We start from the raw sequence: 23235 nt of genomic DNA on the forward strand, positions 1-23235 counted from the left end.
AAACCTGGAAAACTATCAACTTTAATGTCGTTATTGTCTCAGATGGCAACTGCATATGGGAGACCATAGTACTTTAGATCAAAGATTTAGAATTAAATGTTTGTGATTTTGGTCTGTGGTTTGAATCGATTAAAAAATCTTTTTTCTATGAAACCATATACTACCTAGTAGCAATCAATTCATCTTCCATGCTGAGTAGGGAACAGTCCTCTGAGACTCCTCCTTCGGCTATTCATTGATAAAACCTCCCCACTGGGACGAATGCAGTATAAAAGAAAAAAGAGAGCACGACATACCTTGTAAAATATCTGTATTGCCAGCAACAGAAAGAGCAGCTTTTAGTGCCGTCGTTTTGGCAGACTGTGGGGCTCCAAATAAGACAGGTAGAGCACATCCACCGAACTTCTTGACGACAAGGTCATAATTGGCACCAATGGCGACACATGCGATGGTCATAAGACCTTTAGGGAAATTATTAGCCAGCAGATTTTGCTCAGCCAAAATAAGATTCTGCAGAGCTTACCCGTCATCAATGGCTACAACATCACAAGAATTAGAACAAATGCAATTATTTCGTTGCTGTTACTATTTTAAGTGCATGTATATGTTATGTTAAGATTACTACTCATCCTCAGATTTTCTCCATTATCTAGATTTAGGATTTTTCTGGTGGCAATGCATGCATGGGTATAATATTGCGCAGATAGAACAACATATGCCTTTATTTGTGTAAAAGGTACCTTTGCGTCGATTATGCATGTAAGTCCGGAGTAACATACTTGTTATTCCGGTCAAAACAGGAAGGGATGTATCATCCAAAAGGATGTAATTCTGTGAATCCCTTGGAATGACACTTCCGGTATCATCAATGTGGATCGACTTGTTCAGGACCCAAACATCTGTGGCTTGCTTCCAATCACCTGGAACAATAACATTCCAACATATCAATTGATATATAAAAATGAAAACAATCATAGATATTTCTCTAAATTTGTACCAAGTGTAGAAATTAAGACTGCAATCAAACTGGGTCGACTACCTGTAGAAAGTTGCAATTCATTCACTATAGTTTCTATGTTAATTTTTATATCTGGTTAATGGAAAAAAAAACCTTTGCACGTGGCGAGCATCAGCACCCCTAAGCTAGTCACTGAATAAGATAAATGGGTATCGCAATATACTGGCAATACAAATTACCGAAAACTGGTATCATTTTCCGCCGCTCTTCGCGTAGTTTTTTCATGTAGGCCTTACATAGTCCATACAAGTATTGCGAAAGGAAAGGGTCCTTTGTTTTCTGGATCCATACTGCATCGCTTTTGAATGCATTTATGCTTAAGAAGGGTAGATAGGGGTAAACGTGGTAGAACATGGGTTACCTAGGGTAGACGAGGGTGACCGCGGTAGTGCATGGCTAAACAAGGGTAGATGGGGGTAAACGGAGTAGAACATGGGTTACCTTGGGTAGATGAGGATGAACGTGGTGGAACATGGCTACACAAGGGTACAAAGGGGTAAACGTAGTAGAATATAGGTTAACTAGAGTATATGAGGGTGAACGTGCTAAAACATGGCTAAATAAGGGTAGATGGAGGTAAACATGGTAGAACATGGGTTACCTAGGGTAGATGAGGATAAACATGCTAGAACATGGCTAAACAAGGGTAGATGGGGGTAAACGGGGTAAAGCATGGGTTACCTAGGGTAGATGAGGGTGAACGTGGTAGAACATGGCTAAACAAGAGTAGATGGGGTAATAGTATTAGAGTAGAGGTTACGTAGGGTAGATGTGGATGACCGGGATAGAACATGGCTAAACAAGGGTAGATGGGGGTAAACGGAGTAGAACATGGCTTAACTAGCGTAGATAAGGGTGAACGTGGTAAAACATGGCTAAATAAGGACAGATGGAGGTAAACGTGGTAGAATATGGGTTACCTAGGGTAGATAAGGATAAACGTGGTAGAACATGGCTAAACGAGGGTAGATCGGGGTAATGGTGGTAGAATATAGGTTACCCTAAGGAAGATGAGGATGACCGTGATAGAACATGGCTAAACAAGGGTAGATGGGGGTAAGCGGGGTAGAACATGGCTTAGCTAAGGTAGATGAGGATAACAGTTGTAGTACATGGCTAAAGAAGGGTAAATAGGGGTAAAAGGAGTAGAACATGGGTTACCTAGGGTAGATGAGGGTGAACGTGGTAGAACATGGCTACACAAGGGTAGAGGGAGGTAAACGTGGTAGAATATGGATTAACTAGAGTAGATGAGGGTAAACGTGGTAAAACATGGCTAAATAGGGGTAGATGGAGGTAAACGTGGTAGAAGATGGGTTACCTAGGGTAGATGAGGATGAACGTAATAGAACATGGCTAAACAAGGGTAGATGGGGGTAAACGGGGTAAAACATGGGTTACCTGGGGTAGATGAGGGTGAACGTAGTAGAACATGGCTAAACAAGGGTAGATGGGGGTAATTGTGGTAGAATAGAGGTTACGTAGGGTAGATAAGGATGACCGTGATAGAACATGGCTAAACAAGGGTAGGTGGGGATAAACGGGGTAGAACATAGCTTAACTAGCATAGATAAGGGTGAACGTGGTAAAATATGGCTAAATAAGGGTCGATGGAGGTAAACGTGATAGAACATGGGTTACCTAGGGTAGATTGAAATGAACGTGGTACAACATGGCTAAACAAGGGTAGATGGGGTAAGCAGGATAGAACATAGCTTAACTAGCCTAGATTAGGGTGAATGTGTTAAAATATGGCTAAACAAGGGTAGATGGGGGTAAAAGGGGAAGAATATGGATTACCGAGGGTAGATAAGGATAAACGTGGTAGAACATGGCTAAACAAGGGTAGATGGGGGTAAATGGGATAGAACATGGGTTAACAAGGGTAGATGAGGGTGAACGTGGTAGAACATGGCTAAACAAGGGTAGATGGGGGTAAATGGGGTAGAACATGGGTTACCTAGGGTAGATGAGGGTGAACGTGGTAGAGCATGGCTAAACAAGGGTAGATGGGGGTAAACGGAGTAGAACATGGCTTAACTAGCGTAGATAAGGGTGAACGTGGTAAAACATGGCTAAATAAGGACAGATGGGGGTAAACGGGGTAAAACATGGGTTACCTGGGGTAGATGATGGTGAACGTAGTAGAACATGGCTAAACAAGGGTAGATGGAGGTAATTGTGGTAGAATAGAGGTTACGTAGGGTAGATGAAGATGACCGTGATAGAAGATGGCTAAACAAGGGTAGATGGGGGTAAACGGGGTAAAACATGGGTTACCTGGGGTAGATGATGGTGAACGTAGTAGAACATGGCTAAACAAGGGTAGATGGAGGTAATTGTGGTAGAATAGAGGTTACCCTAAGGAAGATGAGGATGACCGTGATAGAACATGGCTAAACAAGGGTAGATGGGGGTAAACGGGGTAAAACATGGGTTACCTGGGGTAGATGATGGTGAACGTAGTAGAACATGGCTAAACAAGGGTAGATGGAGGTAATTGTGGTAGAATAGAGGTTACGTAGGGTAGAGGAAGATGACCGTGATAGAAGATGGCTAAACAAGGGTAGGTGGGGATAAACGGGGTAGAACATGGCTTCACTAGCGTAGATAGGGGTGAACGTGGTAAAATATGGCTAAATAAGGGTAGATGGGGGTAAACGGGGTAGAACATGGGTTAACTAGGGTAGATGAGGGTGAACGTGGTAGAACATGGCTAAACAAGGGTAGATGGGGGTAAATAGGGTAGAACATGGGTTACCTAGGGTAGATGAGAGTGAACGTGGTAGCACATGGCTAAACAAGGGTAGATGGGGGTAAAGGGGGTAGAATATGGGTTAACTAGGGTAGATGAGGGTGAACCTGGTAGAACATGGCTAAACAAGAGTAGATGGGGGTAAACGGGGTAGAACATGGTTATCTAGGGTACATGAGGGTAACCGTGGTAGAACATGGCTAAACAAGGGTAGATTGGGGTAAACGGGAAAGAATATGAGTTACCCAGGGTAGATGAGGGTGAACGGGGTAGACCATGGCTAAACAAGGGTAGATGGGGGTAAAGGCGGTAGAAGATGGGTTACCTAGGGTAGATTAGGGTAAAGGTGGTAAAACATGGCTAAACAAGGGTAGATGGGGGTAAACGTGGTAGACCATGGGTTAACTAGGGTAGATGAGGGTGAACGTGGTAGAAGATGGCTAAACAAGGGTAGATGGGGGTAAACGGGGTAGAACATGGGTTACCTAGAGTAGATGAGGGTGAACGTGGTAGAACATGGCTAAACCAGGGTAGATGGGGGTAAACGTGGTAGAACATGGGTTACCTAGGGTAGATGAGGGTGAACGTTGTAGAACTTGGCTAATCAAGGGTGGATGGGGGTAAACGTGGTAGACCATGGGTTAGCTAGGATAGATGAGAGTCAACGTGGTAGAATATGGTTAACCAAGGGTAGATGCGGGTAAACGTGGTAAAACATGGGTTACCTAGGGTAGCTGGGGGAAAACGTGGTAGATTATGGGTTTACTAGGGTTGATGGGGATAAATGTGGTAGAACATGGGTTACCTAGAAACTTTGTTTACCATTTAACCAAAGACTTTTATTTTATAATAGTTTGATTAAGCCATTATTTGATTATGCCAATGTTGCATGGCAGTCACTTTGCTCTAATGAATCTCTTTTAAGAATACTTAGGCTACAAAAGAGAGCTGCTAGGGTTTTATTAGATGCTGAACCACGTAGTTCATCAGTTATGCTATTCAATCGTTTAAAGTGGATACCATTTTATAACTCTACTAAGATAGCTAAATGTTCAATACTATTTAAAAGGATTAATTATTGTGTACCTAATTATCTTAATGATAGCTTAAGATTATTAAGTTCAGTACATTCACGCAACACTAGATTTTGTAAATACAACTTTTTATTACCTAAGTTTAAAAGGGCTAGAGAAGGAGGGAAAACTTTTCTAGTTTCTGCCATAAAATTATGGAATCAGTTAAAGCCTGAATTAAAAAAGTCTAATACACTTAAGGCCTTTAAAGACAACGTATTTAAATATTATTATGATGACAAATCATGCTTAGCTCATTTTAATCGGTAAATTTTATTGATAGTAGTTTTATATATTCTTACTTGTTTATATTATCTTGTATTATATATTTTATCAATTAAATATTATTTGTAATTAGCTAAATTTCTATTTATATTTGTAATCTTTTTTTTTTTTTTTTTTTTTTTTTTCAATATATTAGGTGGTATGATACCTTAAAAAAGGCAAAAATTTCGAAGTTTTACCTAAAAATTTTTATTGCTGGAAAAGGTCCGTATTTCACTTGGTATTAACGCCACAGTTTAATTTTTCATGAAAATGTTATTTGTTGTCCAGTATTTACTCATTTTTGAGACCAGGTCTTTGGTTGCCAGGGGCAACAGGTTTGTTTTTATCTTGTTTACAGTGAAGAAACAATCCCCCAATAGTTGTTTTCGCCCGGAAAACGATCGTTGCGTGACAAGGGACTCTCTGTTACCCCGTACATAACAACGATTAGCCCATCGTAGTTGATGAGCCTGCGAAACACGAAAAATTGTCGTTGCGAAATTCACAACAATACTAGTGGCGTGGCGTTTTGAGTTTTTTATCCTGTTTCTCGTTCTTTTTTCACGTTAACAACCATGCCTCCGAAGCATCGTGCAATAAGGCGTCCTAAAAGGAAGTTTTCGGGAAATCAATTCACGAAACCTTCGAAAGAAAATGCCAAGAGGACGAAAGAAGCGAAAGAAGAAGCACATGGTTCGAACACCCTCGGTCAACATACTAAGAAGTCTGTGTCTTCGGAAAAGCTTTTGCTTAAGTCCGATGCCATGGAATCAAAACCTGGCAAAGTTGAAGAACCTTACGAAGTGGAGGCAACATTAACGGGCTTCAGGTTTGTCGACATGGAGCTACTCGGCATGGCATTTTCTGCCATGAGGTGTGCTGATTGTGGAGAATTCAGCATCGTGCTTTCGGAAAACCACTTAGAAAGTAAGGGATGTGCTTCGAGTCTTCGAGTCTTTTGCGAGAGTTGTGGCTGGAAACATGAGTTTTGGACATCTAAAAATGACAGCAATTGAAACATCAGAATTTAGAAGTACCGAGTTCTAAACAAGAGAAGGCAATAGAATAAATCGTTGGATTGTGGTTTCAGCCAGATACTCAATATGTAATCAGAGGGTGCAGATCGTATTTTTAGACGGTCTGTTGCAACTCACAAGCTTCGTTATACTGACTTGTATTCAGATGGTGACAGCAAAAGTTACAATAGAGTCAAGGATGTTTACTCTGCAGATGGAATACAAATTGCTAAGAAAGAATGTATAGGACATGTGCAAAAACGAGTTGGCACAGCACTCAGAAAACTAAAGAAAGAAACTCCTGCTCTCGGTGGGAAAGGAAAACTCACTGATGCCATGATTGACAAACTTCAGAACTACTATGGAATTGCTATTCGTTCTAATGTTGGAGACTTGAATGGAATGAGAAAGGCAATACATGCAAGTTTCTTCCATTGTGCCTCAAGTGAACGGCGTGATCTTCACACCCACTGTCCAACTGGACCCTCGAGCTGGTGTGGTTTCAAGCGAGACAGAAACAGTTTTAAACATTCTCCTGGTTTGCCTGATGCTGTGATTGCAAAAGTCAAACCTGTATACCAAAGATTAAGTGAAGATTCTTTGTTAGAAAAATGCCTCCATGGAAAAACCCAAAACCAGAATGAAGCTGTAAATGGAATGGTGTGGGAGCGCATTCCCAAGGAAGTTTTCGTGGGAGCTGACTTGCTGGAATTTGGCTTGTTTGATGCCATAAGCCACTTCAATATTGGAGCAAGGACTGTTCTACTGCTTCTAAAAGCACTCAAAATTTCCCCAGGAAAATACACAGAAGAGGGGTGTAGGCACCTTGACATGGATCGAATTCGTGGTGCTGAGTACAAACACAGCGAGGAAAGGAAAAAGAGGAGAAAGGTCCGAAGGGGACAAAGAAAGAAGAAAGAAGACAAGAACCAACAAGCAGAGGGTGTTACTTATGCTGCTGGAGCATTTTAAGACACTTCCTTTGCTCAGAGATTGAACAGAGGGTTTTCAAACCCAAATACAACTTTTAAATGCATTTTTCCATCAAACTGCATTTTGATAGAACTCCGAGTAGCTCAACATGTTCAGTTCAAAAACTATTTAAGATAATTTCATGAAATTTTCCACAGAAAATCTTGAATGGTGTTTCTGTGCAGTAAACCTAAAACAAAGTACAAAGGTAAATTGATGATTCAATGGCAGGCAAATTTTTTTCCAGAAGGGGCCCATTATTTGTTTATGTGAAAGTTTTTCATTATTTGACATGGTTATAATCATGTTGTATAAAATGCTTTAGGTTCATTGCACAGATCCATCTATGCATAAGACATCCTGAAAATTTCAGAGCCATGGGATTTTTTGTTATAGAGTTATTGTTGTTGGCGTGATGCCTGTAAAATGAGGGTTTGGTGGGCGTGGTCCTGTTGCTATAGTAACAGATGGTGTCAACAACAGTGCCAAACAATTTCTCTCAGTGAGTGTTATCACTGGAGGGACTAATAAAAATGTTTCAAATAATGTAAAAAATTTCCCTTTTTGAAGGTATCATACCACCTGATTCTATTGTATTTGCATTTATATATTTATTGTAATTAAGAGGACCACAAGTTTATTAGTGTTTGTGCACTATCACGTGCTATCCTCAATAAATAAAGTCTTATTATTATTATTATTATTATTATTATTATTATTATTATTATTATTATTACAACATAGGTTTCCTAGTGTACATTATGGTAAACGTGGTAGAACAGGGGTTACCTAGGGTAGATGAGGTTAACGTGGTAGAACATGGGTTACCTGGGGTAGATGGGGGTAACTGTTTTAGAACATAGGTTACCTAGGGTAGATGGGGGTAACTGTGGTAGAACATGGGTTACCTAGGGTAGACGGGGGTAAACGTGGTACAACATAGGTTTCCTAGGGTAGATGATGGTAAACGTGGTAGAACAGGGGTTACCTGGGGTAGATGAGGGTGAACGTGGTAGAACATGGTTTACCTGGGGTAGATGGGGGTAACTGTGGTAGAACATGGGTTACCTAGGGTAGATGGGGGTAATTGTGGTAGAATATGGGTTACCTAGGGTAGATAGCGGTAAACGTGATAGAACATGGGTTATCTAGGGTACATGAGATTGAACGTGGTAGAACATGGGTTACCTAGGGTAGATGATGGTAAACGTGGTAGAACATGGGTTACCTAGTGTAGATGAGGGTGAACGTTGTAGAACATGGCTAAAAAAGGGTAGATGGGGTTAAACGCGGTAGAACATGGTTTACCTAGGGTAGAAGGGGGTAAACGCGGTAGAACATGGGTTACCTATGGTAGATGGGAGTAAGCGTGGAAGAACATGAGTTAACTAGAGTAGATGAGGGTTAGCGCTGTAGAACATAGTTAATCAAGGGTATATGGGGGTGAACGTAGTAGAACATGGGTAAATTAGGGTAGATGTGGGTTAATGAGGGAATACAAAGGTAACTGATAGAACAAGGTTACATAGGACATATCGTGCAACATACATGATCGTAATAACACTTAGTATTAATGTGTATTAATTATTGGGACATGATATGGACCTAACATGAACGTTTTGCCCATTTTTCCGCCGCAAAATTACCAGACGACAGCTAACTTGATCTGAGAGGCAAGTTATACTTGAGGTTCAGTTTTCACTCCCAGTTTAAGGTCAAAACGAGTATATTGGTTCATCGTTCCCTCTCATATCTAAAGTTCCGTCGCCTTCGTAAGTTACTTTACGACGCAGGGATATCAAAGACGTTGTGCGGCCGCCATATTGGCATTACGTTCACTTATTCCCAGTATTTCAGGCAAAACTCGCAACGCAACGCGCAAACTCGCGCGTCAACACGCAAGTACTTCAACTGCGCAGTCTGGGAGTAAATTTTTGAGGTTTTGGGTGGATGTTGTGAGGCCCTAATAACTATTAGGCCGAACTTCTTCGAAAAATTTATCGTTTTTATTCTTGAATAGGAGTGAATGAGCGAGTCTTTGCGCGAGTGGAAAGCAGTGGACTTCAAGTGACTGCATCATCATGGTTGGCGATATCAGTCGTCACTCACATCGTTGCCATCAAAGGCTGCTAATTACGTGTTTTATTGCATGATAAAAACGTTAAAATACACCTCTTCTTTTTTCTTTCTAGAATTATGTCAAAGCTGTTTCCTCTTTCCGTGTGCGCCGATAGGTTCGGTTTCAAAGATTTGATCAGTAGGTAACTTCAAGCAATAGCCTTTTTTCCATAATTACAGTTGCAAGTAAAAACGATCGACCTCGGTACATGTTTGGGGAATAAACCACAAAAAATGTCCTTTCAACTAAGCAGAGCCTTAAGCAAGGTAACCCGTTTCCCATTGAGTTTTAAAATATCGTAAATGACATAAATTATAACATTCCCTCAACAATGGTCATGGCTGGCATGTACAGATGAAAACAACCTGATGCAAGGAACGGTCAAGGAAAGTTTTAAAAAAAAACTATTACATCTGTTACCACTGAATAACTTTAACGCTTAAAGACTTTCAGAAAAGGTTGCATATAAGAAGTACAGCGAGAGTGAGAGAAGAAATAAGGCTCGACAACATGACACTTCTCTTTGGAGTAAACTAGTATCTTGTCCACTCCTAAAGCCACATAAATACTGAGAATTATTTTTTCCCTCTCTCTCTCTTATTAATCCATATATTTATTTTTTGTTTTCGTTTGTTTATGTCACGGTTTTCATTCAAAGGTGCCTTCATGTCAAACTTTTTAAAACAATCGATGACAAACTGCTTAAAACTGAGAATCGATATGCTGAATATGTGAAGCAGCCCCACAAACCCTCGGGAGGAAATAAGACGCACTAGTGTAACAATAACTGCTTTTATTATCCAACTACACTTCGTAAAGTACAAATAACGCCACAAACGAGTACAAATATCACACGGTAATTGTACTCTGGAGTACCGGTTAAACAGGTTTTCTCGCATCGCGCAAGCGAAGAATTGAATTGTAGTCACGAAAAAAAAATGGCGGACAATTTGAATCATATTTCCGACGACGAAGAGTCAGAGTGGTTGGAAAATATACATCCAAGTTTATTAGATGAATCAAACGAAGAAAAACAGCTAGACGACCTGGAAATTTCTTCATTTATTGATGAAAAAAGAAGCAGCAGCACGACAACACGCCAATTCCGTTCCGCTTCGCATACTTCTGTCGCGCACTCCCCATCAATAAATATCCGCGAATTTCGCCCGCACTGAAATAACAGTTTGGCGTGTTGGATAATAAATAACTTATTAGACGTTTTGTTGTGTAGTATCGCTGAGTATACTCAGGGATACTACACAACAAAACGTCTAATAAAATATATTTATTATCCAACTACACATCGTAGAGTACAAATAACGCCATGGACGAGTACAAATATCACGCGGGATTTGTACTCCAGAGTACCGGTTAAACAGGTTTTCTCGCATCGCGCAAGCGAAGAACTGAATTTTAGTTACGAAAAAAAAAAATGGCGGACAATTTGAAACATATTTCCGACGACGAAGAGTCAGAATGACTGGCAAATATACATCTAAGTTTATTAGATGAATCGAACAAAGAAAACAGCTGGACGACCTGGAAATTTCTTCATTTATTGAAGAAAAAAGAAGCAGCAACACGACAACGCGCCAATTCCGTTCCGCTTCGCATACTTCTGTCACGCACTCCCCGTAAGTAACTATCCGCGAAATTCGCACGCACGGAAGTAACAGTTTGGCGTGTTGGATAATAAGTAACTTATTAGACGTTTTGTTGTGTAGTACCGCTGAGTATTTTTACTCATTATTTGTATTTTGACTCGCCCTACGGGCTCGTCAAAATACGGCAGAAGTCGTAAAAATACTCAGCGATACCACACAACAAAACGTCTAATAAGCTTTATTTATTAAGTGTCATAAAAGTGATGAGTAATTTCTTTGACTTACTAATGCATTTCTAGAGGAAACATCTTATGCACTAGAAAATTGCCAAATGTCGTCTTGGCTGGTAAAGTCCTTTTTTTTACAATCGCTATTTGAACTTCTGATAAGTAGTTTTTTAGAAAAGCTTTTCAAGATAAAAATTAGTGTGGTCGAAATGTCGTTCAAAATTATTATCATTAATTTTTATCTTGAAAAGCTATTTTAACTAAAACCCTTGTCACTCAGGGATATAAAACAAAATTATCCGGAGAATAAATCTCAAGTCAAAAGAAGGTTTCCTTATCGGAGCAGATCTAAAAAGGAAACATGAAGACCGCTCGGCGCTTTCTAAAAGTTATTGTGATAAACACATTTCTGAATATATACATCACATAATGGAAAGCTTCTTTGAAACAAATTATTTGAAATTGCATTGTTTTGACTAAAATTACTATCTTTGCGGAAAAATAACTTGAAATTCAATTTACTTAACCAACCAATCACGGCTTCTAAAAAAATATCATCAGAGCTCAATTCGCTTGACTACATAATTTAACACTTTCGAAAAAAAGGGCTTTTATAATTTGATAATTTCCAAGTTTCCATAAAGAGAACATTAATAAGGTTCCTGTTCCAGGTAGATACAAGTAGCTGTTAGATGAGCTTTTTTAAGAATGTTTTGCTGGATGTACCCTTTTTGTCCCTTACAGGTAATGTCCTTCCACCACAAGGAAACAATTGACATTTCTAAGCTTTCTAAGTCCATTTTATTCCAATCAAGTGCGTCCACTTTACTTGTGCCTACCAAGGTGTAGTTGACTTTGGCCAATTTTCAAAATCAAATGTCACGTTGTCGCCAATGAGCATAAATGAAGCCCACTGAGATACTTTGTCAAAGCCTTCACTTCTCATCCACTTCCTGGCATGGTGAAGAGATTCACTGGCACTTTTACCGTGGAACAAATGATCGTAGAAGCAATTCATGAACTCTTCTGTTGCTTCATCCTCCAGTGCCCATCGTGCCGCTAACACCGAGCGAGCACCAGATCCCAAGAACGCTCGGGCGATCCCAATAACTCCCTCTGTTTTGACCTCTCCACGTGCACTGTGACAACAGCTGAGTACAACCAGTTTAGCTCTCACCTGAACTTCTGAAATGTCCTGCATCGTCAAAAGGTAGTCTTTCTCTCGTGGAGGACCGTCAATGGGGCCTTTAGGAGAGAGAACAATCTCTCCTCTATCAGGACTACCATGGGCAGCAAAATGTATCAGGCTTACTGAATTTATCGCTTGAAGTACAGCCTGTTTTGTTGCGCGGTCTCCAATCAAGGGCTTGACGCCAAGACGACTGCCAATCGTCTCTGCTTCCTTTCTTGCACGTGGCAATGGTGTTACTAACGTGCGTCTACCTTGGTACAATACCTCTCTAACCTCGGGGTCACCGACTATCAGCGCACCACTCTTACTGTGGTACTCAGGAGGACTGTCCTGAATAAGCTTCAGAGTAGTCAAGGAGGGAATGATGCGGATCCTGAATGTGTCCGAAAAATATTTGCCCTCTTTATCAGTTAAGGCTGCAAATGGCACTTGGTACATGCAAGAATCAGGTACAATTATAATCTCAGGCTCTCTCAGTAAATCGGCCACAGAGGCAATGATTATATTGTGACACAGGTGGAGACCCGTTTGAGTGATGTCTTTTTCAGGTTTCCGGAAGCTTTCTTTTAAAAACTCATCTAAATCAGGGACTAATCCAGTCTCTTCGTTTTTGTTCAAGCTCTCTTCCTTTTCTGTAAAACGAATAGCTTCTTTTGCTGTAAGAATCCAAAATCGCACATCTGCTTTACCAACCGAGATATAAAGGCATGTACAGTCAGTTTCCTTTGCGATAATGTTCTGAATGCCCCACCAAGATTGCGGATTGCCTGAAAACTGTTCTTTAATAGAGTATTGAGCTGCCATTAAGTCGGCTAGGCCTCTTGCCCGTTTCAACTCTTCGACGTAAAGAGCGCCTTGTGGATTCCCTGTGGAGGAAAGCAACCAACTGAGCACCTGGTAGGTATGGGCACCGTGCTTCTCTAAAAGAGATATTTTAATCTGATCGCTGTCTTTAATAAAACCACGCAAAGTATCAAATTTGTCAGTGCAACGATAAAGATACGAAAAGGCCTCTTTAAAATCGAATTGTAATAGCCTTAACGTTGCTAGATTACAAAGGCACTTAAACTCAGTCAGGTTGTGTCCAATATCCTTGCTTAATAAGAGACCCCTCTGAAGGTAATTTTCAGCCACGTCATAATTACCAAGGAATTCAAAACATACTCCTAACTGTTCGTAATCGATTGCTTCATCTTCTCTGAGACCCAAGTCCAAGTGAATGGCAAGGGCTTTCTTCCAATAGTCTTGAGCCTTGGTATATTCACCACGCTTACAAGAAATAACGCCAAGGTTTCTGTAATCTGCCGCTTCTCCTTCTCTGTCACCGGTTTCCATTCTCATTGCACGTGCTTTCTCTAAATAATCGTCACCCTTTGCAAATTTACCACGCAATAAAAACAAACCTGCTAAGTTTCCATATATATTGGCCTCAATTCTTCTACAGCCAATTCTCTTTGTGATTGATAGCGCTGTGTAGAGACATTCGTGAGCTTTGTCATGTTCACCAAGCATTCCAAGCGTTGTTCCGCGGTTTCCGTTCCTTATTGCTTCTCCTTCTCTGTCCCCGATTTCTATACTGATAGCGAGTGCTTTCTCTTGATACTCTAGGGCCTTGTCATATTTACCAAGCGATTGGAACAATGTTCCAAGGTTTCCATAGCTTGCTGCTTCTCCTTCTCTGTCGAAGATTTCTATTCTGATAGCGAGTGCTTTCTCTTGATACTCTAGGGCCTTGTCATATTTACCAAGCATTTGGAACAATGTTCCTAGGTTTCCGTAGTTTGATGCTTGTCCTTTTCTGTCGCCAATTTCTACTGTGATAGCGAGTGCTTTCTCTTGATACTCTCGGGCCTTGTCATATTTACCAAGCGATTGGAACAATGTTCCTAGGTTTCCGTAGCTTGCTGCTTCTCCTTTTCTGTCGCCAATTTTTATTCTGATAGCGAGTGCTTTCTCTTGATACTCTTGGGCTTTGTCATATTTACCAAGCGATCGGAACAATGTTCCTAGGTTTCCGTAGCTTGCTGCTTGTCCTTCGCTGTCGCCGATTTCTATTCTGATAGCGAGTGCTTTCTCTTGATACTCTTGGGCCTTGTCATATTTACCAAGCGATCGGAACAATGTTCCTAGGTTTCCATAGCTTGCTGCTTGTCCTTCTCTGTCGCCGATTTCTATTGTGATAGCGCGTGCTTTCTCTTGATACTCTTGGGCCTTGTCATATTTACCAAGCGATTTGAACAATGTTCCTAGGTTTCCATAGCTTGCTGCTTCTCCTTCTCTGTCGAAGATTTCTATTCTGATAGCGAGTGCTTTCTCTTGATACTCTAGGGCCTTGTCATATTTACCAAGCGATCGGAACAATGTTCCTAGGTTTCCGTAGCTTGCTGCTTCTCCTTTTCTGTCGCCAATTTTTATTCTGATAGCGAGTGCTTTCTCTTGATGCTCTCGGGCCTTGTCATATTTACCAAGCGATTTGAACAATGTTCCTAGGTTTCCGTAGCTTCCTGCTTGTCCTTCTCTGTCACCGATTTCTATTCTGATAGCGAGTGCTTTCTCTTGATACTCTATGGCCTTGTCATATTTACCAAGCGATCCGAACAATGTTCCTAGGTTTCCGTAGCTTGATGCTTGTCCTTTTCTGTCGCCAATTTTTATTCTGATAGCGAGTGCTTTCTCTTGATGCTCTCGGGCCTTGTCATATTTACCAAGCGATTTGAACAATGTTCCTAGGTTTCCGTAGCTTGCTGCTTGTCCTTCTCTGTCACCGATTTCTATTGTGATAGCGAGTGCTTTCTCTTGATACTCTAGGGCCTTGTCATATTTACCAAGCGATTTGAACAATGTTCCTAGGTTTCCGTAGCTTGCTGCTTGTCCTTCTCTGTCACCGATTTCTATTGTGATAGCGAGTGCTTTCTCTTGATACTCTAGGGCCTTGTCATATTTACCAAGCATTTGGAACAATGTTCCTAGGTTTCCGTAGCTTGCTGCTTGTCCTGCTCTGTCACCCATTTCTATTGTGATAGCGAGTGCTTTCTCTTGATACTCTAGGGCCTTGTCATATTTACCAAGCGATCGGAACAATTTTCCTAGGTTTCCGTAGCTTGATGCTTGTCCTTTTCTGTCGCCAATTTCTATTGTGATAGCGAGTGCTTTCTCTTGATACTCTAGGGCCTTGTCATATTTACCAAGCATTTGGAACAATGTTCCTAGGTTTCCGTAGCTTGCTGCTTGTCCTGCTCTGTCACCGATTTCTATTGTGATAGCGAGTGCTTTCTCTTGATACTCTAGGGCCTTGTCATATTTACCAAGCGATTTGAACAATGTTCCTAGGTTTCCGTAGCTTGCTGCTTGTCCTTCTCTGTCACCGATTTCTATTGTGATAGCGAGTGCTTTCTCTTGATACTCTCGGGCCTTGTCATATTTACCAAGCGATTGGAACAATGTTCCTAGGTTTCCGCAGCTTGATGCTTCTCCTTTTCTGTCGCCAATTTCTATTCTGATAGCGAGTGCTTTCTCTTGATACTCTCGGGCCTTGTCATATTTACCAAGCATTTGGAACAATGTTCCTAGGTTTCCGTAGCTTGCTGCTTGTCCTGCTCTGTCACCGATTTCTATTGTGATAGCGAGTGCTTTCTCTTGATACTCTAGGGCCTTGTCATATTTACCAAGCGATTGGAACAATGTGCCTAGGTTTCCGTAGCTTGCTGCTTGTCCTTTTCTGTCACCGATTTCTATTGTGATAGCGAGTGCTTTCTCTTGATACTCTCGGGCCTTGTCATATTTACCAAGCGATTGGAACAATGTTCCTAGGTTTCCGCAGCTTGATGCTTGTCCTTTTCTGTCGCCAATTTCTATTCTCATAGCGAGTGCTTTCTCTTGATACTCTCGGGCCTTGTCATATTTACCAAGCATTTGGAACAATGTTCCTAGGTTTCCGTAGCTTGCTGCTTGTCCTTCTCTGTCGCCGATTTCTATTCTGATAGCGAGTGCTTTCTCTTGATACTCTAGGGCCTTGTCATATTTACCAAGCGATTCGAACAATGTTCCTAGGTTTCCGTAGCTTGCTGCTTGTCCTTTTCTGTGGCCAATTTCTATTATCATAGCGAGTGCTTTCTCTTGATGCTCTCGGGCCTTGTCATATTTACCAAGCGATTTGAACAATGTTCCTAGGTTTCCGTAGCTTGCTGCTTGTCCTGCTCTGTCACCGATTTCTATTGTGATAGCGAGTGCTTTCTCTTGATACTCTAGGGCCTTGTCATATTTACCAAGCGATTTGAACAATGTTCCTAGGTTTCCGTAGCTTGCTGCTTGTCCTGCTCTGTCACCGATTTCTATTGTGATATCGAGTGCTTTCTCTTGATACTCTAGGGCCTTGTCATATTTACCAAGCGATTTGAACAATGTTCCTAGGTTTCCGTAGCTTGCTGCTTGTCCTTCTCTGTCACCGATTTCTATTGTGATAGCGAGTGCTTTCTCTTGATACTCTAGGGCCTTGTCATATTTACCAAGCGATCGGAACAATGTTCCTAGGTCTCCGTAGCTTGATGCTTGTCCTTTTCTGTCGCCAATTTCTATTGTGATAGCGAGTGCTTTCTCTTGATACTCTAGGGCCTTGTCATATTTACCAAGCATTTGGAACAATGTTCCTAGGTTTCCGTAGCTTGCTGCTTGTCCTGCTCTGTCACCGATTTCTATTGTGATAGCGAGTGCTTTCTCTTGATACTGTAGGGCATTGTCATATTTACCAAGCGATTGGAACAATGTTCCCAGGTTTCCGTAGCTTGCTGCTTGTCCTTCTCTGTCACCGATTTCTATTGTGATAGCGAGTGCTTTCTCTTGATGCTCTAGGGCCTTGTCATATTTACCAAGCGATTCGAACAATGTTCCTAGGTTTCCGTAGCTTGCTGCTTGTCCTTTTCTGTGGCCAATTTCTATTATCATAGCGAGTGCTTTCTCTTGATGCTCTCGGGCCTTGTCATATTTACCAAGCGATTTGAACAATGTTCCTAGGTTTCCGTAGCTTGCTGCTTGTCCTGCTCTGTCACCGATTTCTATTGTGATAGCGAGTGCTTTCTCTTGATACTCTAGGGCCTTGTCATATTTACCAAGCGATTTGAACAATGTTCCTAGGTTTCCGTAGCTTGCTGCTTGTCCTGCTCTGTCACCGATTTCTATTGTGATATCGAGTGCTTTCTCTTGATACTCTAGGGCCTTGTCATATTTACCAAGCGATTTGAACAATGTTCCTAGGTTTCCGTAGCTTGCTGCTTGTCCTTCTCTGTCACCGATTTCTATTGTGATAGCGAGTGCTTTCTCTTGATACTCTAGGGCCTTGTCATATTTACCAAGCGATCGGAACAATGTTCCTAGGTCTCCGTAGCTTGATGCTTGTCCTTTTCTGTCGCCAATTTCTATTGTGATAGCGAGTGCTTTCTCTTGATACTCTAGGGCCTTGTCATATTTACCAAGCATTTGGAACAATGTTCCTAGGTTTCCGTAGCTTGCTGCTTGTCCTGCTCTGTCACCGATTTCTATTGTGATAGCGAGTGCTTTCTCTTGATACTGTAGGGCCTTGTCATATTTACCAAGCGATTGGAACAATGTTCCCAGGTTTCCGTAGCTTGCTGCTTGTCCTTCTCTGTCACCGATTTCTATTGTGATAGCGAGTGCTTTCTCTCGATACTCTCGGGCCTTGTCATATTTACCATGCGATTGGAACAATGTTCCTAGGTTTCCGCAGCTTGATGCTTGTCCTTTTCTGTCGCCAATTTCTATTCTCATAGCGAGTGCTTTCTCTTGATACTCTCGGGCCTTGTCATATTTACCAAGCATTTGGAACAATGTTCCTAGGTTTCCGTAGCTTGCTGCTTGTCCTTCTCTGTCGCCGATTTCTATTCTGATAGCGAGTGCTTTCTCTTGATACTCTAGGGCCTTGTCATATTTACCAAGCGATTCGAACAATGTTCCTAGGTTTCCGTAGCTTGCTGCTTGTCCTTTTCTGTGGCCAATTTCTATTATCATAGCGAGTGCTTTCTCTTGATGCTCTCGGGCCTTGTCATATTTACCAAGCGATTTGAACAATGTTCCTAGGTTTCCGTAGCTTGCTGCTTGTCCTGCTCTGTCACCGATTTCTATTGTGATAGCGAGTGCTTTCTCTTGATACTCTAGGGCCTTGTCATATTTACCAAGCGATTTGAACAATGTTCCTAGGTTTCCGTAGCTTGCTGCTTGTCCTGCTCTGTCACCGATTTCTATTGTGATATCGAGTGCTTTCTCTTGATACTCTAGGGCCTTGTCATATTTACCAAGCGATTTGAACAATGTTCCTAGGTTTCCGTAGCTTGCTGCTTGTCCTTCTCTGTCACCTATTTCTATTGTGATAGCGAGTGCTTTCTCTTGATACTCTAGGGCCTTGTCATATTTACCAAGCGATCGGAACAATGTTCCTAGGTCTCCGTAGCTTGATGCTTGTCCTTTTCTGTCGCCAATTTCTATTGTGATAGCGAGTGCTTTCTCTTGATACTCTAGGGCCTTGTCATATTTACCAAGCATTTGGAACAATGTTCCTAGGTTTCCGTAGCTTGCTGCTTGTCCTGCTCTGTCACCGATTTCTATTGTGATAGCGAGTGCTTTCTCTTGATACTGTAGGGCCTTGTCATATTTACCAAGCGATTGGAACAATGTTCCCAGGTTTCCGTAGCTTGCTGCTTGTCCTTCTCTGTCACCGATTTCTATTGTGATAGCGAGTGCTTTCTCTTGATGCTCTAGGGCCTTGTCATATTTACCAAGCGATTCGAACAATGTTCCTAGGTTTCCGTAGCTTGCTGCTTGTCCTTTTCTGTGGCCAATTTCTATTATCATAGCGAGTGCTTTCTCTTGATGCTCTCGGGCCTTGTCATATTTACCAAGCGATTTGAACAATGTTCCTAGGTTTCCGTAGCTTGCTGCTTGTCCTGCTCTGTCACCGATTTCTATTGTGATAGCGAGTGCTTTCTCTTGATACTCTAGGGCCTTGTCATATTTACCAAGCGATTTGAACAATGTTCCTAGGTTTCCGTAGCTTGCTGCTTGTCCTGCTCTGTCACCGATTTCTATTGTGATATCGAGTGCTTTCTCTTGATACTCTCGGGCCTTGTCATATTTACCAAGCGATTTGAACAATGTTCCTAGGTTTCCGTAGCTTGCTGCTTGTCCTTCTCTGTCACCGATTTCTATTGTGATAGCGAGTGCTTTCTCTTGATACTCTAGGGCCTTGTCATATTTACCAAGCGATCGGAACAATGTTCCTAGGTCTCCGTAGCTTGATGCTTGTCCTTTTCTGTCGCCAATTTCTATTGTGATAGCGAGTGCTTTCTCTTGATACTCTAGGGCCTTGTCATATTTACCAAGCATTTGGAACAATGTTCCTAGGTTTCCGTAGCTTGCTGCTTGTCCTGCTCTGTCACCGATTTCTATTGTGATAGCGAGTGCTTTCTCTTGATACTGTAGGGCCTTGTCATATTTACCAAGCGATTGGAACAATGTTCCCAGGTTTCCGTAGCTTGCTGCTTGTCCTTCTCTGTCACCGATTTCTATTGTGATAGCGAGTGCTTTCTCTCGATACTCTCGGGCCTTGTCATATTTACCATGCGATTGGAACAATGTTCCTAGGTTTCCGCAGCTTGATGCTTGTCCTTTTCTGTCGCCAATTTCTATTCTCATAGCAAGTGCTTTCTCTTGATACTCTCGGGCCTTGTCATATTTACCAAGCATTTGGAACAATGTTCCTAGGTTTCCGTAGCTTGCTGCTTGTCCTTCTCTGTCGCCGATTTCTATTCTGATAGCGAGTGCTTTCTCTTGATACTCTTGGGCTTTGTCATATTTACCAAGCGATTGGAACAATGTTCCAAGGTTTCCATAGCTTGCTGCTTCTCCTTCTCTGTCGAAGATTTCTATTCTGATAGCGAGCGCTTTCTCTTGATACTCTCGGGCCTTGTCATATTTACCAAGCGATTGGAACAATGTTCCTAGGTTTCCGTAGCTTGATGCTTGTCCTTTTCTGTCGCCAATTTCTATTCTCATAGCGAGTGCTTTCTCTTGATACTCTTGGGCCTTGTCATATTTACCAAGCGATCGGAACAATGTTCCTAGGTTTCCGTAGCTTGATGCTTGTCCTTTTCTGTCGCCAATTTCTATTCTCATAGCGAGTGCTTTCTCTTGATACTCTCGGGCCTTGTCATATTTACCAAGCATTTGGAACAATGTTCCTAGGTTTCCGTAGCTTGCTGCTTGTCCTTCTCTGTCGCCGATGTCTATTCTGATAGCGAGTGCTTTCTCTTGATATTCTTGGGCTTTGTCATATTTACCAAGCGATCGGAACAATGTTCCAAGGTTTCCGTAGCTTTCTGCTTGTCCTTTTCTGTCACCGATTTCTATTGTGATAGCGAGTGCTTTCTCTTGATACTCTAGGGCCTTGTCATATTTACCAAGCGATCGGAACAATGTTCCTAGGTTTCCATAGCTTGCTGCTTGTCCTTCTCTGTCGCCGATTTCTATTCTGATAGCGAGTGCTTTCTCTTGATACTCTCGGGCCTTGTCATATTTACCAAGCGATTCGAACAATGTTCCTAGGTTTCCATAGCTTGCTGCTTCTCCTTCTCTGTCGAAGATTTCTATTCTGATAGCGAGTGCTTTCTCTTGATACTCTAGGGCCTTGTCATATTTACCAAGCGATTGGAACAATTTTCCAAGGTTTCCATAGCTTGCTGCTTCTCCTTCTCTGTCGAAGATTTCTATTCTGATAGCGAGTGCTTTCTCTTGATACTCTAGGGCCTTGTCATATTTACCAAGCGATTGGAACAATGTTCCTAGGTTTCCATAACATGCAGCCTCGCCTTTTGCATCACTATTCTTTTTCATAATGGTCATTGCTGACTCATTAAATCCTTTGGCCTCCGCGACCTTTTTTTGATCCTGGAGTATCTTTGCTAGTCTTAACTGTAGCCATCCTTTTCCTAGAGTATCATCAGATTCCTGAAATAAGAGTAGTTGTTCTCTGACGTATTTTTCAGTATTTGTGTAGTTAAATAATGTGGAGTACGCCTTTGTTGCTGTGGTAAAGATATCTTGGTAAAGTAATTTAGCCATTGGACTATCCACTCTAATTCCCCGATTGTGTAGGGAAATGAAACATTCACGGCAAATTTCGTTGGCTTGTCGAACACGGCCAGTGTTGAGAAGAAAAATTGCAACAGCTATAGCTATACTGATGATTGACGTGGTTGTAGCGTCCGCTTCTGTGTTGTCCATCATAACCTTGTTCGCTGTTGGTGTCAGAATTAAAAGAAATCAAACATAATACATCCAAGAGGAGGGACTCAGACAACTCTTATTCAATGGCGGTTTTACACTGTAAAACTTTTTGTGCAAGAGGAAAGTAATTGGGTTAATACTAGGAGGGGTGGCGGGGAAGGTTCACGAAGAGGTGAATACTGACAGAAATTTGACGTAAATTTAAGTTTCCGCCGCCTCGGTCGTGTAAGATATATTTGCTTCGATTAAATAAAAATGCCTTCCAGTGCATTTCCACTAATTCATGGCTTTTACCATTTGAGATTGAAAACATGAAAAATCTAATTTAAAATGCGAGTTCTTTTCCCGTTGACTGATGAATTAAAATAAATTTGTTTACTTTGGAAAACAAGGAGATTGGCCTCATATTTTATACAAAAATCATGATTTCAGTTCACGGCGGCAGCTATGGATGAAAATAGATGATATTTAGAAGAAAGAAACCTTATTGGTTGGTTGGGGCTCCAAATGATCTTATCTTAAGTTTATGTATCATATAGATTTTTTCTCGCTTTTCATTTAACTTTCTAGCAAAAAACTATGGCAATTCCACATAATTTATAACTCATTTGAAGAGGCGGTATCTTGTCAAAAGAATTCTCTTTTTCTAAAGGTTAAGGGGGATTTCACACCCCCTTGGTTGGCGACACAACCAACTAAAAATAGAGTAGAACTCCTGACGCTCAGAAAAAGCAAAATAGCGCTTCCGGGAAAGTGAAAGGTTTTTAGCCAACTTTCACTCCGTGAGCTTCCGTCGGCATGCACCTTTTAGGTAGTCAGGTAGGTATAAAACCACTAAAAATAACGTTGAGGGCCGGGCAAACCACGAACCCTCATTACTCTCTCAAAGCTATTTTTTTCATCAGGAGATTTAAAAACTTCCGGTTTTCCCCTTTCTAAACGTTTCATGATAAGGAATTGACTTGTTCATTTCCGAAAGCCAGAGGAACCAAACTCGAGTGTCAACAATCAAAGTGACACTATGGTGAAATCACGGATAAACTATGCAAAATACAATTAAAATATAAAGTGATTTTTCTGAAATTAAAGCCAACGATCCTGTGGTTCCAGTATACAGAATAACGTTGGCATCCTAAAAAAGTCCTCCTCAAAGCTTTCTCGATAATCCTAAGGCCGTGTTAACGCCACGAATTTGCATATCAAACCCCTTCCTAACCCTTTTTTATTGTATAAATATTATATGGAAGGAAATCGAAATTGCTAAATAGTAGCGTTTCAGGGACACAAGAACAAAGATTGACGAGACTGCTAAGACAGAGGCAGCGAGCGTTTTGAAACGTGGGGAGGGGAGAGGGGAGGCATACGCATACACCTACTCAAATTTTCCAAAATGCCCCTTGCGTTGTTCGTTAACACAAGCAAACCAATCTGTAATCTTTACAGTTTCGACTGTGACCGTAATCCACTTTTGACCTATTTTCATTTTTCCGGCCTAGTCTAAATCTTTCAGCTAAGCATTTGATTGGGTTCCCTGAGACAAAATTAACTCGTCTAATTTCCTAGACGTGCTGTCTAGTCTAATGGGGAACTGCCGACAGTTGATAAGCTTCTCGGGCACAGGCTGGAGCTGTTCAAAAAATAGTTTTATGACAGGTCATTTTGCCAAGCACGATGCTGATGAAAGAATTTATAACAAGATCA

At 41.4% G+C, this 23235-nt stretch overlaps 2 protein-coding genes across 2 annotated transcripts; one reads left to right on the top strand and one right to left on the bottom strand.

Annotated features, from left to right (window-relative positions):
• Positions 1 to 5290: 5290 nt before the first annotated feature.
• Positions 5291 to 7807, top strand: LOC148716705 (uncharacterized). Its single transcript, XM_088745677.1, has one exon. The coding sequence runs from the start codon at positions 6466 to 6468 to the stop codon at positions 7099 to 7101; it is 636 nt and encodes a 211-aa protein (XP_088601803.1). The 5' UTR covers positions 5291 to 6465; the 3' UTR covers positions 7102 to 7807.
• Positions 7808 to 9996: 2189 nt separating this feature from the next.
• On the bottom strand, positions 9997 to 22445 carry LOC148716706 (uncharacterized). The gene is made up of 3 exons (XM_088745827.1): positions 13792 to 22445; positions 13530 to 13671; positions 9997 to 13409 (listed from the first exon to the last, which is right to left on the bottom strand). Exons 1-3 carry the CDS (start codon positions 21532 to 21534, stop codon positions 11887 to 11889), a joined length of 9408 nt encoding a protein of 3135 aa, XP_088601953.1. The 5' UTR covers positions 21535 to 22445; the 3' UTR covers positions 9997 to 11886.
• Positions 22446 to 23235: the final 790 nt, after the last annotated feature.

Source organism: Stylophora pistillata, chromosome 14 (assembly GCF_964205215.1).
Source record: "Stylophora pistillata chromosome 14, jaStyPist1.2, whole genome shotgun sequence".
Lineage (NCBI taxonomy): Eukaryota > Metazoa > Cnidaria > Anthozoa > Scleractinia > Pocilloporidae > Stylophora > Stylophora pistillata.